The sequence below is a fragment of the Palaemon carinicauda genome, chromosome 38, assembly GCF_036898095.1.
Source record: "Palaemon carinicauda isolate YSFRI2023 chromosome 38, ASM3689809v2, whole genome shotgun sequence".
Lineage (NCBI taxonomy): Eukaryota > Metazoa > Arthropoda > Malacostraca > Decapoda > Palaemonidae > Palaemon > Palaemon carinicauda.
This window is the reverse complement of record NC_090762.1, coordinates 42,279,302-42,291,901: the sequence shown is the minus strand read 5'-3', so window position 1 is coordinate 42,291,901 and position 12,600 is coordinate 42,279,302. Positions and strand designations below refer to the sequence as shown.

General features: G+C 47.2%; 1 protein-coding gene across 1 annotated transcript in view; it reads left to right on the top strand.

Annotated features, from left to right (window-relative positions):
• The window catches only part of LOC137630581 (centrosomal protein of 164 kDa-like), a 248,136-nt gene extending 235,959 nt beyond the window's left edge, over positions 1-12,177 (top strand). Inside the window, 1 exon segment of the mRNA XM_068362144.1 lies at positions 10,053-12,177. Coding sequence (XP_068218245.1) covers positions 10,053-10,318 — 266 coding nt within the window. The 3' untranslated portion in view covers positions 10,319-12,177.
• Positions 12,178-12,600: the final 423 nt, after the last annotated feature.

The following is a 12,600-nucleotide window of genomic DNA, read 5'->3' as shown; positions in this document are numbered from 1 at the left end:
GTTCACTGATTCACTTGGCCGAAGCCAAAGCTAGCAGGAACGCTGTCTTCCCAGATAGGTGGCAATCTGTTGCCTGGTGTAATAGTTCATAGGGAGGTCTCTTTATAGACCTGAGAACTCGAAGCACGTTCCATGGAGAAGGTCTCACTTCAGACTGAGGACAGGTAAGTTCATAACTCCGTATGAGCAAGGAAAGTTCTAGTGATGAAGAAATGTCCTTTCCAATCAGTCTAAGGGTGAGGCTCAAAGCTGAGTGATAGCCTTTTACTGCCGAAAGCGATAGGCGCATTTCTTCCCACAGAGATACGAGGAGCTCTGCTATTGCTGGAATAGTGGCATCGAGAGAAGCGATACCCCTTCCATGACACCAATCACAGAAGACTTTCCACTTTGCCTGGTTGATAGCTGCTGATGACTTTCAGAGGTATCCAGACAATCTGCCTGCAACTTGTTGCAAAAATCCTCTCTGAGAGAGGAGATGCTGGATAGTTTCCAGGCTTGTACAGTATACGGCTTTGTGGAATATATTGGCATGTGGTTGTTTGAGTAAATCGTGTCATGGAGGGAGTTCTCTTGGAGACTCCGTTGGGAGCTGCAGGTCTGGAAACCATTCTGTGTGATGCCACAGTGAAGCTATGAAGGTCATTGGAAGGTTGACCGATGTTCTGGCCTTGAATACCCTCTTCATCAGCAGAAAGGGGGAAAGGTGTAAACGTTGATGTTGTCCCTCCATTGTTGGAATGCATCTTGTCAGAGAGCCTTGGGTTCTGGGACTAGGGAGCAGTAAAACTGGAGCCCAAAGTTCAATGCCGTTGCGAAGAGGTCCACAGTCGGAGAACCCCGCAAAGTCAGGACTTTGTTGGCTGCTAGATAAGCCAAAGACCACTCGGTACTTACTATCCGAGATGCTTTGCTCAGGTTGTCGGCGAGCACATTCCTCTAGCCCGGAATGAAGCGTGCCAATAGTGGTATCAAGTGAATCTTGGCCTATCTCGGTATCTCTACTGCTTGTTGGGTCAGCGGCTGTGAAAAGGTACCTCATTGTTTATTGATGTAAGCCACTACTGTGGTGTTATCGCTCATCACCACCACTGAGTGGCCCTACAGGAACTGTTGGAAGGCCAGAAAGATGGCCTTCATCTCTAGGAGATTTATGTGGAGGTACTCTTCTGACTCTGACCAGAGGCCCGAGGTCGTGTGGTGCAGCACGTGGGCCCCTCACCCTTTTTTTTAAAGCGTCTGAGAACAGCATCAAATCTGGGGGGAGGACAAGAAGGTCCACTCCCTTTCGTAGCCTCTCCTCAGACACCCACCATTCTAGGTCTGTTGGGAACTAGACGGGCCAGCGATGAAAGGTGACCTAGGAGACATAACCACATCTGGGCTGGAAGGTCTTCTCGTCTGAGACTTATCTCAGCCTCAATATTCTGTCGTCTGATTGGATGACTTTGTGGAGATTGGTGTCTATTATCATGCTTAGGTATACCAGTCTCTGCGTAGGAAGCAGGGAGGACTTCTCGAGGTTTACCATGATCCCCATATCTTGGCAAAACCTCAGAAGTTTGTCTCGATGTTGAAGAAGGGTTGACACCGAGTCTGCTGGGATTAGCACCCAAAAGCCCTCAAAGACCAGTGCAGCCTTGCCCTGGTCTCGGGGGCTGAAGGGTGCCAGGGCTAAGATCAGCCTACAGCTCTCTGAGCTCTCTTCCTTTCAACATTCTGGATAATGTTGGAGATGGATGCCAATTCTGTGTGCCCAAGATGACACTAGGGCAAACACTGGTGAAAACTTGAGGTGCCGTGGAAAGACCAAAGCACAGTACCTTGAACTGGTATTTCCTGTTATCTTGGCTGAATCTTAAGTACTTCCTTGAATACGGATGGATTGGGATCTGGAAGTACGCGTCCTTTAGGTCCAGTGTGCACATGAAGTCCTGTGGCCTTACTGCTAGTCTGACCATGTCTGCTGTCTCCATGCTAAATGGAGTTTGTTTGACAACCTTGTTCAGAGCTGAGAGGTCAATGACTGGTCTCCAGCCTCCAGACACCTTTTTCACAAGAAAGAGTCGACTGAAGAAGCCTGGAGACCCATCGAGGACCTCCTGGAGGGCGCCCTTCTTCAACAGGGTCTGGACTTCTCCCATCGCAAAGGAGTCTGACACTGGATTCCGTCAAGGGAGGGAGAAATGATATGAACGGGATGCGATACCTCAAACGAATCACAGAGATTGTCCAGGATTCTGCCCCAAGTTGCTTCCACCTGTCCGAGCAACTTTGTAGGCATCCCCCTACTGGTTGACAAGTAAGGGGAGTGCCTATCCTAGCGTTTTCGGCCTCGGGAGCTCCCTCTAGGATATTTTCCTCCCCTGGAGCACTTTGTGCCTTTCCTGTCCTGTCCTTGGCAGGAAAGGGCTTCTTAGACACTGTTGTCTTCGCTGCTGATTTGTTCGTCGTGATCTTGGCTGGACGGGACTGCTGAGGAGCTGGTGGTTTATAGGGCTTGGATGTCAAAGCCCTAAGGAGGAGGCAGTCCTGGTGTGACTTCCTCCATCTCTCAGCAGCATGTTCCACTTCCTTAGGCTCAAATAGATGAGATCCCTCTAGAGAAGAATTTCTGAGCCTGGTGCTCTTGGCATTTGGGACTTGCTGGTGGAATCTCTCAGACACCGTATCCCGACGTTTCAGAATGGTATTCGCCCATAAGTTTGAAACTTAATGGGCAAGAAACTCGAGCGTGTGGGTTCCTGAGAGCAGGTAAGTCTCCATTGCTTTCCTGATACGTTCCTTGGAGAAATCCTCAGTTTGTACCAGGATTCCCAAGGTCCCTTACCAAACATCAAGCCACGAAGTACCCTGCATGGCGTACTTTGTGACCTTCTCTTGATTAAGGTTCTCAGTTGCAGAGAATGAGATCTGTTGGTTGGAGTCTCTCTCTAGAGAGACTTCCTTGGTGAGCTCTTCCAAAGAGTGATGGAGAGAAAGAGCTGGACGAGGCTCGTCTAAGATCTCGAAATACCTCTTCTGCTGGAGATGAGGAAGTTGGAGAAGCTTAGTGGTAGCGCCAGAATGTTGAAAGGAAGAGAGCTCAGAGAGCTGTAGGCTGATCTTAGCCCTGGCACCCTTCAGCCCCCAAGACCCGGGCAAGGCTGCACTGGTCTTTGAGGGCTTCTGGGTGCTAAAGACACAGTCTAAGACAGTGTCTTTGCCCACTCGTAGGGGTATCTCTGGGACAGTAAACCCATGAGAATCCTCATGAGTCAGAATCTGCCAGAATGCATGTTCCAACCCTTTCTGCTTTCCTTCCGACATTGGACTTGCAGCAAAGTCTCCTCCTTCCATCCCTGAGAGCTCTTCTCGGGGTGGGTCGCGGACATCCCTCGAGTGATTGGCTGCATCTGTTGGCTTAGAAGTCCTTGAAGAGGACTTCGGAAGAGTCTTGGAGTCCTTAGGTTCGTTTCGAGGAAGGAGTTAGGAATCAAGCATCGAAGGCAGGATTGTCATGTCCCTCCTGACTTCTATAGATGGTGGAGAGCTTTCTGTGCGAGGGGAAACTTCCTCCGAAGATGGAAGAGAGGAAGCCCCTTCCTTGCATGACTCCCTCGGCAGATGTGAGGTGGGTAAGTGTCTGGTGGAAGATGCAGGAGGAGCAGGCCTCGATGGTCTAACAGGAGTCAGCTTCACCCTCAGGGGATGTGACCGCGTCTGAGACTCCTCTCTTCCTCTTCATAGGGGTAGAAGAAGCCATGGTTCTTTGCAGTAGGTCTGCTGGAGCTGTAGGATGCTCCGAAGAGCTGGCAGACAGGGCAGGCTTGAAGGTTTGCACCACTGCTCTGACCATCACTGCTATTGACTGGCTAACGCACTGTCAGATAGATCCCCTGAAAGGAAATGGACCAAAGGTTCCCTGCGAGGAGTCTCTGCTGTTTCTGCTGTTAATAGGTCCGCCTCGGAGGAAGGCAGCTTTGGGATCCTGAACCCTTCTGTGGAGGCTCCTTTCTCTTTCCCCGGCAGTTGCGCTATAATGCGTTTGCTCGGAGAGGAATGAGGAGAAGGTGACTTGTCGATTCGATGTTTCCTTGGAGCCTGTAGAACCTGCTCATGGCTATGGCACAAGTGAGCGCTGGCGCACTGGCAAACGCTGATGGGCTGGAGAGTGCTTGTGCTCAGAAGAGTGCTGGTGCACAGGAGAGCGCTGGCGCGCAGTAAGGGACTACACAGATCCCAGAGAATGTGCAGGAGAGTGCTGGCGCGCTGTACGGCGCTGCGCAGGAGGATGCTGGTGCCCAGTTCCCGGTGAATGCGCTGGCGAGCTGGAGGGTGCTGATGAGCTAGAGAGAGCTTTGGCACAGGAGAGTGCTGATGTGTAGTGGAGTGCTGGCTGGCAAGAGAGTGCTGATGCGTAGTGGAGTGCTGGCGGGCAGGAGAGTGTTGGCGCTTGGTTGAGTGGTGACATATAGGAGAACACTCTGTCGGTCGAATCCGTGACATACACTATTTGCCGAGATTCGGTTTGCGGATCTCCGGCGTGTGTTCCGCAGAATGGTAGTCTGCGCCAAGAAGACGGGGAAGCCTAGAAGGACGGTAGACCTTCAGACTCTCAATGCTCATGCCACTCTTGAAACACACCACACCCAATCCCCCTTTCACCAGGCCCGTTGTGTCCCACCGGGGAAACTAAAAACAGTGTTCGAGCCTGGAATGGATACCACAGTGTACCACTGCACAAGGAGGACCGCCACATGACCACCTTTATCACATCCTGGGGCAGATATCGATACTGTGTCGCCCCACAAGGCTATGCCGCGTCAGGCGATGGCTACTCAAGGCGATATGATGAGATAGTATCCGACGTCCGTGACATGACGAAATGCGTTGATGACACATTACTGTGGGCCGACACTATTGAGGAAAGCTTCTACCAGGCAGTCACTTGGCTCGACGTCTGCGGGAGAAACGGCATCACCCTCAATCCCGACAAATTTTTGTTTGGCTGTCGCGAGGTAGAATTCGCCGGCTTCACCATCTCAATGGACAGTGTGCGCCCTTGTGCGAAATACCTGCAGGCAATATCAGACTTCCCATGCCCGAAGAACATTACCGACGCTCGATCGTGGTTTGGCCTAGTAAACCAAGTGTCTTATGCTTTCAGTATGGCTGAGCGCATGCTCCCATTCCGCGAGCTACTGAAACCCAACAAGGCATTTACGTGGACCGACGATCTTGAAAGCTCATTCCAAGCATCTAAAGAGGCCATTGTAGATGAAATTACCAACTGGGTGCGTATCTTCGACAAAACCAAGCCGACTTGCCTTGCGACCGATTGGTCTAAAGAAGGCATTGGGTTCTGGCTATTCCAAAAACATTGCCAATGCCCAACAGACAAGCCATTCTGCTGCCGCGAAGGTTGGAAGGTGACCCTAGTCGGGAGTCGTTTCACGCACCCAGCCGAATCCAGGTATGCCGCGATAAAGGGGGAAGCCCTGGCGGTAGCCGATGCCCTTGACAAATCACGCTACTTTGTCCTCGGCTGCTCAAACCTGGTCATTGCGGTAGATCACAAGCCACTATTAAAGGTGTTGGGGAACCGATCCCTGGATGACATCCCGAATCCCCGACTGCGCAACCTAAAGGAGAAGACAGTGCGCTACCGCTTCCGCATCGTATACGTGCCAGGGATGCGCAACAAAGCAGCTGATGCCATTTCACGTCATCCGAGAGGCGATACCAACCCAGAAAAACTGTATCTCCCTGACGACAATGCATCAGTCTGCGACCACTCCATACTGTCGGTCCACCACGATATCCTTGCCGGCATACGCATGAGGGACTGTGACACATGCACGATTGAAGAGCCCGCATACCTCACAGCCCTAGATTCCCTTCCAGCGGTCACCTGGGACCGTGTACGGGAATCTACAGCAAGCGATCCCGCCCTTCACGCGCTCACAGAGCTCATCGAACATGGGTTCCCGACATCAAAAGATGACATGCCACAACACCTCTGTGCGTACTACCACCTACGGAACGAGCTCATCACCTTCGATGGTGTCGCATTGTTCAAAGATCGTGTTATCATCCCGACGTGCTTGCGCCAGGGTGTCCTATCCGCATTACATTCGGCACATCAGGGTGTTTCCATGATGACTGCTCGTGCAGAGGCATCAGTGTACTGGCCAGGCATTACCGCAGACATACTGGCGACTAGAAATAACTGTGAGGATTGCCACCGCATGGCCCCCTCCCAACCATCCGCCCCCCCTACCCCACCCGTCTTGCCTGTTTACCCATTCCAGTCAATGTGTGCCGACTACTTCACTCACAAGGGCGCCCACTACCTGGTAATTGTGGACCGATACTCGAACTGGCCACTTATATCAAAGTCTACCAGTGGTGCCAAAGGACTAATTGACAACCTGCGCCGTGCATTCGTCACGTACGGAATTCCTGAGGAACTTGCCAGCGATGGTGGGCTAGAATTCACGGCAACCGAAACACGTGGGTTCTTGAGAGACTGGGGTGTCCACCACCGACTGTCATCAGTAGCATTTCCACACAGCAATTGCCGAGCGGAAATCGGAGTGAAAACGATGAAGCGCCTGATTACTGTACTAACAACACGGGGACAAATGGAGACCTAGACACAGATGCCTTTCAGAAAGCAGTCCTCCAGTACAGGAACACTCCAGACCCAGTCACAAGAATCTCCCCAGCCACGTGCGTCTTCGGTCACCCGATCCGCGATCTCATGCCTATCCTTCCTGGGAAGTACAACCCCCACACCACATGGCGCGAAACCCTGACATCCAGGGAAGAAGCCCTACGCAAGCGCCATGTCCGCATGATGGACACTTGGTCACAACACACTCGCCGTCTGCCACCCCTACGGGTTGGTGACCATGTTCGCATCCAGAATCAAACTGGCCCACATCCCACCAAATGGGACAGGACCGGGACAGTCGTCGAGGTAAGGCAGTACGACCAGTACGTGGTAAAGGTTGATGGCTCGGGGCGAGTATCGCTGTGCAATCGGAAATTCCTGAGAAAGTTCACACCGGTTACGACCCCGACAGAGCTGCAAAATATAACCTATGGTGGCATACCCCTTCAACCACCTGCAAGCGCGGCCCCGACCAAACCGAAGGAGACTAACCGACTCGTATCAACACCGCCGGACCCGCTTGCTGACCAACCACAACTGCTGGCTGACCGACATTACCCAACATCAGTCGATCAACCTCCCCCACTCACGCCTGTAAAGCCGTCCAACCACACTCGCCAGCTTATACACACAACGCTGAACGACCAAACTCCACTGCCCCCACCAGCAACTCCAAGTCGTGTCAGACCTTCAACGCCAGCCGCTCCACCCCAACTAGCAAATCCCATCCCACCAATTGGTCTCGCCATGGGCAGGCCATCCAGGACTGTCAAAACGCCCAAATGGCATGAAGACTATGATTTTTCATCTCATGATTAACATGTCTATATCAATGTCGTAGAATGCTCAATCGACCTGATATTATATCAGACATTGCATTACTTTCATCAGTGTAATTATTGCTTTGTGTAACTTGACTAGTTTGAAGAATGTTTGATCAACCTGTTATTAGACTAGATGTCATATTACCATCCTCATTACATTCATTTATCAGTATAATTTACAGAACTATCAGGCTGTTCAGTGAAGATTTTCCATTTTAAATTCAATGACCCAGTTAATTACTATTCAAACTTAATCAGTCTCTTCCTAGCCGATCAAGACTTGGGAGGAGATAGAGAACCATGACTTGTGAACGTTGTAGAGCACACCCCTCGCTTGTAGCTCGTTTGTACATTGTTTACATGCCAAATACAAATGGAAATCGTTCCTATTTAAGAAGAGTGCTTTTGTACAGGAGAGTGTTGGCGAGCCGGAGACCGAGGCTGCGCAAGAGAGTGCTGATGTCTCTGGGAGCGCTGACGAGCTTGAGGTGGAGAGCGCAGTTGCGCCGACAAGTGTAGGTTGGCTGGTGAGCACTGGCAAATGCTGCTATTTGCAATGGTGAGGCTGCGCTGGACAGCGCCGGCGATCAGGAAATCGCTGGGGCATTGGAGGGTGTTGAGGACAAGCAAGAGTAGGCTGGCGATCAGGCGAATGTCGAAGTGCTGGAGAGTGAAGACGCTCTGGAAAGCGTTGGCGAGCAGGCTGGTGCTGACGTGCTGTTGGAGAGCACTGGCGAGCTGGAGAACATTGGCGCACAGCTGAACGCTTACGTAGAACATCCGAAGGATGTACACGAGACAGGAACGGTGACAGCAGGTCACCAGGTCGACTGGAAGGTCGAGGGATGTGCCCTTTGGAAGAGCGAACAACCACTGATAGGGATCGTGAACGATCAACAGAAGAGTCCAGGGCTGAAGTACGAGAACTTGTGGTAGCTTTGTCAAGAGAAGGACCAGGGATGGGCGAAGGTCGAGGGCCAAGAGACGACTGAAGCGGAGGCTCCTCTGCAGGGGACGGCTGCAAAGACGAGGCTGAAGGGCCACCTCTAAGGCAAAGTGGAGGGTAAACTCTGCGATGTAGACACCCTCTTGTGGCCGTTGGATCAGCAAGCTGACCTTGAGCAGCAGTCCTCCGAAGAGGAGTCTCTTTGAAAGAACTTCCCCAAGGAAACCAAACATTCGTAGGAGAGATCGACGATGGACTTAGTTTCCCCCTCGAAGGATGAACAGGAAAGGGGGAAACTTAGTCGGCAGCACCACTTGGAGAGTCTGGAGGGGCAGGTGCATTGGCAGCGGCCACAGAAGACTCCTCTGAAACCACAACGTTGATGAGAGACAGAGGATCCTCCTCCGAAGTCGACAACGACTGCACAAACTCACACCGCGGAGGATAAGTTGCAGCAAGGATTTCTTGGAGAGCGGACCTGGAAGCCCCAAGGTTGACTAAACCTGTAACGCAAAAGACATAGACAAGACCTCTCCCAGGAGGAGAGGTGGGGCCGCTTCGCTAGGGGAAGCGATACTATCTCTCGAGGACCGGGGTTGGCCAAAAATTAAAGGGTCTACTCTACTGCTAGACGGTCTCTTGGAAGAGGCCGAACAAGCAGGAGCTTCGAAGGAAGGTCGGGAGGCGGAAGAAGAGGTCTAGGGTTTTTTCGCTTCGAAGAAAAAATATCCCACTTAGACTTCTTCCGCCATCGCCCAAACCTTTCTCACTGGGAGGCAGACCACTCCCGACACTCATTACACTTGTTACCACTATCACACCGTTGACACCTGTAAGCGGGACAAAGGGTGTGGCGGTCGGTGTCCACGGACGAGATGAAGGTACCGCAGGGCTGGCCTTCAAGTCTATGGCAGGTACGCATGGTCGGCAGAAGTCAACACAAACACACACTATTAAAGAGAAAGCACAAGCAAAAGCAATTAATGGCAGTCCTACACATAACTTTGTGAGGATGAAGAACGGCAATGACCGTTCACCATCTAAGCCAAAAGCAAAGTGAGCTAAATCACCGGTGTGTGAGCGGAAGTGGTAGCAAGCTACCCCTCTTCCCCCACTAACTAGCGGAATGGGTAGTTAACCCTCACTAAATTTTAATGGCTCATCATTTCAGCTTCGCCGAAAGTAATACCCTTAAATAAATTGCGTAGATTTGTATTCCAGTTGTGGAACAACTTAATATCATAGGCTGTCTTGTTCTCAATGTTGTATAGCATTATTTATGACATTTCCATCTCAATATCCAAGGCTATCCTTTCAAAGGGTGTTGTGTCTTTCATAGACCACCAGGCCTTCGTAGCTGCCTCTCATTGGCCAGTAGGCTATCACCACTTCCCTCTCATAGGCTGCCAGGCTCAGCGCTACTCTTCTGTAGTTCACCAGCTCTTGGTACTATCATCTCATTGGCCATTGACCTCTTGTATTCCGCTATGTACTCGAAATAGTTTTATTTCTGAAATAGCTAAAATTTAAGATTATTTTTTTCACAGATATCATGTAATATAAATTTAGCTTTTTTTTTTTTCTTATAGAAAATATGACTTTAATGTCAGCATTTACTTTCCAGAAATGACTGTCCCTCTAGGAGGCCGAGTTGGATGGCCTACCCAAGCTATTGGTCAGCCCTCTTTACTTATTGGGAAAAAGAATTCTTCAGGCTTCATGAATAACAAAATAGCTGCATCAGATGGCAAAGTAAATACAACAGTTCTTATTGGAACAACCTTAAAAGCTGGTCAGCCAGAAGATATTGACTTGAACCAGAAAATTGAGGACCTTCGTTCTTGGTTGAACAATGCTCAATCAATCAATGCTGCTCCGAAAGAAGTTTGAATACTTTAGTGGAATAATCCATACAGTTCAGTGGAGCATTCCATACAATTTTCTATCTACTGTACTGTATTGTCTTCCATACTAATAAAATGATCCAGCCAAGTTTCTAACTTGGGCAATCTTAAGATTTCAAATTAATTCACTGATTTTATTCAATTACTAAATTTGCTTCATGATTTGTTTTTTACTTGATTCATCAAACCTTTATTTAACCCAAAACGTGCTATGCATCAATTTTATGGATGCATTATGAGCTGTCAAAGGACGACGTCGATATTGGTAATGCTTTATTTTTCAAATTTTGCGGAATTCTCTCTCGAACCTTCTGAGATCAGCTCAGTAACGTAGATACATTCTTTAACCAATCAGCTTGCGGCTGGAGGAAAGAGTTGCCAGATATTACATGGTTTTAGATACAATAAAAGGGAAAAGGTAACATCAATTTCAGGGGGTGGGCAGAGCTATCGAATTATGTTTGGAGCTATTGACTTATGTTTATGTGTTAGCGGTAAGAATATTTTTCATTTTCGACACATTTTATCATTATTTTCTGTTTTTATTTATCAGAATGGCCTTTCATGATGATAATAATGGTTCTTTATAATATACTAGTGACTTCGACAATGGCAGCGATTGTGACATATCAAATGATGAAAAGTGAAGATTATCCAAACGAAATCGGTATAATTTATTAATACGAACGAATCTGCCTGAAAAGAGATCTGAAATGGATGTATAAAACAAAATTGAAGTCTGTAAATCTGTAGTATACAAGAATAAATAGTTTTTATAATTTTCTTTTACGTATGGTTATGCCATTTTTCTTATTTCATAAGTGAGGTTATAATAGTAGGTAACACTGTAATAGTGTTGACCAGTGTGTGCGTACAGTATGTAAATTCAATCTTAAAAATACACATGTAAACACATCCATTCAACACAATTATTTCTTGTATATTTGTTATAAATTTTCATATGATCGTTCACTACATTTGGTAACATTCTGACAGGGAAACTATTTTATGATAAAATCGCAAAACTCATGATGTGACTGTCGTCCTTTGGCGGCATTCACCTAGCACTTCTTGGGTTGATTTTATTTTTTATATAATATTCTGAAAAAGGGTACAATTAAATATAAAGGTTCCTTTTAAGTAATTACTTACTTGAAATTTGAGTGGAGTTTTGAACAACAAAGATTTTCATCTCACACTCTTTTGATTCCCCAAATCAGGTACTAGCAAGTCCTTTTTAAGAAGTGGATTATACATGCAATAATGTAAAATGGTATTTTATGTTATTTTTATATAAACTACAGTAACAAGTGGTAACAATGTAAAATGGCATTTTATATTTTTATATAAACAACTGTATTGGCTAATTGTTTTTAACCTAAGATTAATTGAGCATTGTTCATTTAACAGGCATTTTCCCTTTATTTATTTTGTCAAATGTGAATATCTAACGTATATCTCATTATATTTCTAAATATTCAATAATTAATATGTTGCTTCATTTATTAACCAATTAAAATTTAGTATGCACAACAAATATTAATGTTTTCGGTCTCATTCCACATTGAAAAATGTCTGAATAGATGACTGCTACATTTCCAGTTCCATATGACTTAACTTAAAAAAATTATGGTTTAATACAGTGACATGCTAGTTTTTTAAATACAGTGATTATACACGGTAATTAAATTTTATTTTATTTCTTAATACAATGTCTCAAGGGAGCTTTGTCAAAGATAAAGAGCTCATTGACACCTTAATTAAAATATCAATACATATGAACCTATTTGGCAGGTAGGTTCCAGAAATGTTTCCTGTTATATTCACCTTTTGGTTGTGATGTTTTTTTTTTTCATTCAGTTTGACTGAGTTAACCTACCAATCACTTGAGCAAGCTTGATTTTAAAAATGTTAATCTTGTAAATAAATTTATTTTTGTACCTACATAACTGACATTTCTTTTATTAAACATCCTGAATAAAGGGGAAAATAAGGTTATGTTATAAGAACTGTAATCTTAATCCCCAGCATCATTAGCCCAAATATGATTAACATTTAGTAAAAAATATTCTGTACTTACCATAAAACATATCCCAAGCTAAGTAATTAATGATTCCCTCCAATGATAAGAAAAGGGGAGAGCGAGGAATGTAACACTTGGGAAGAAAGATGGCTCACAGGAGTTTGAATATCGTCAGGGGAGTAGCGACTCCCACTCCAGATGTTGAAGGTTGAGTGGAGTTGGGATGACAGATGCTTACAGGAGTT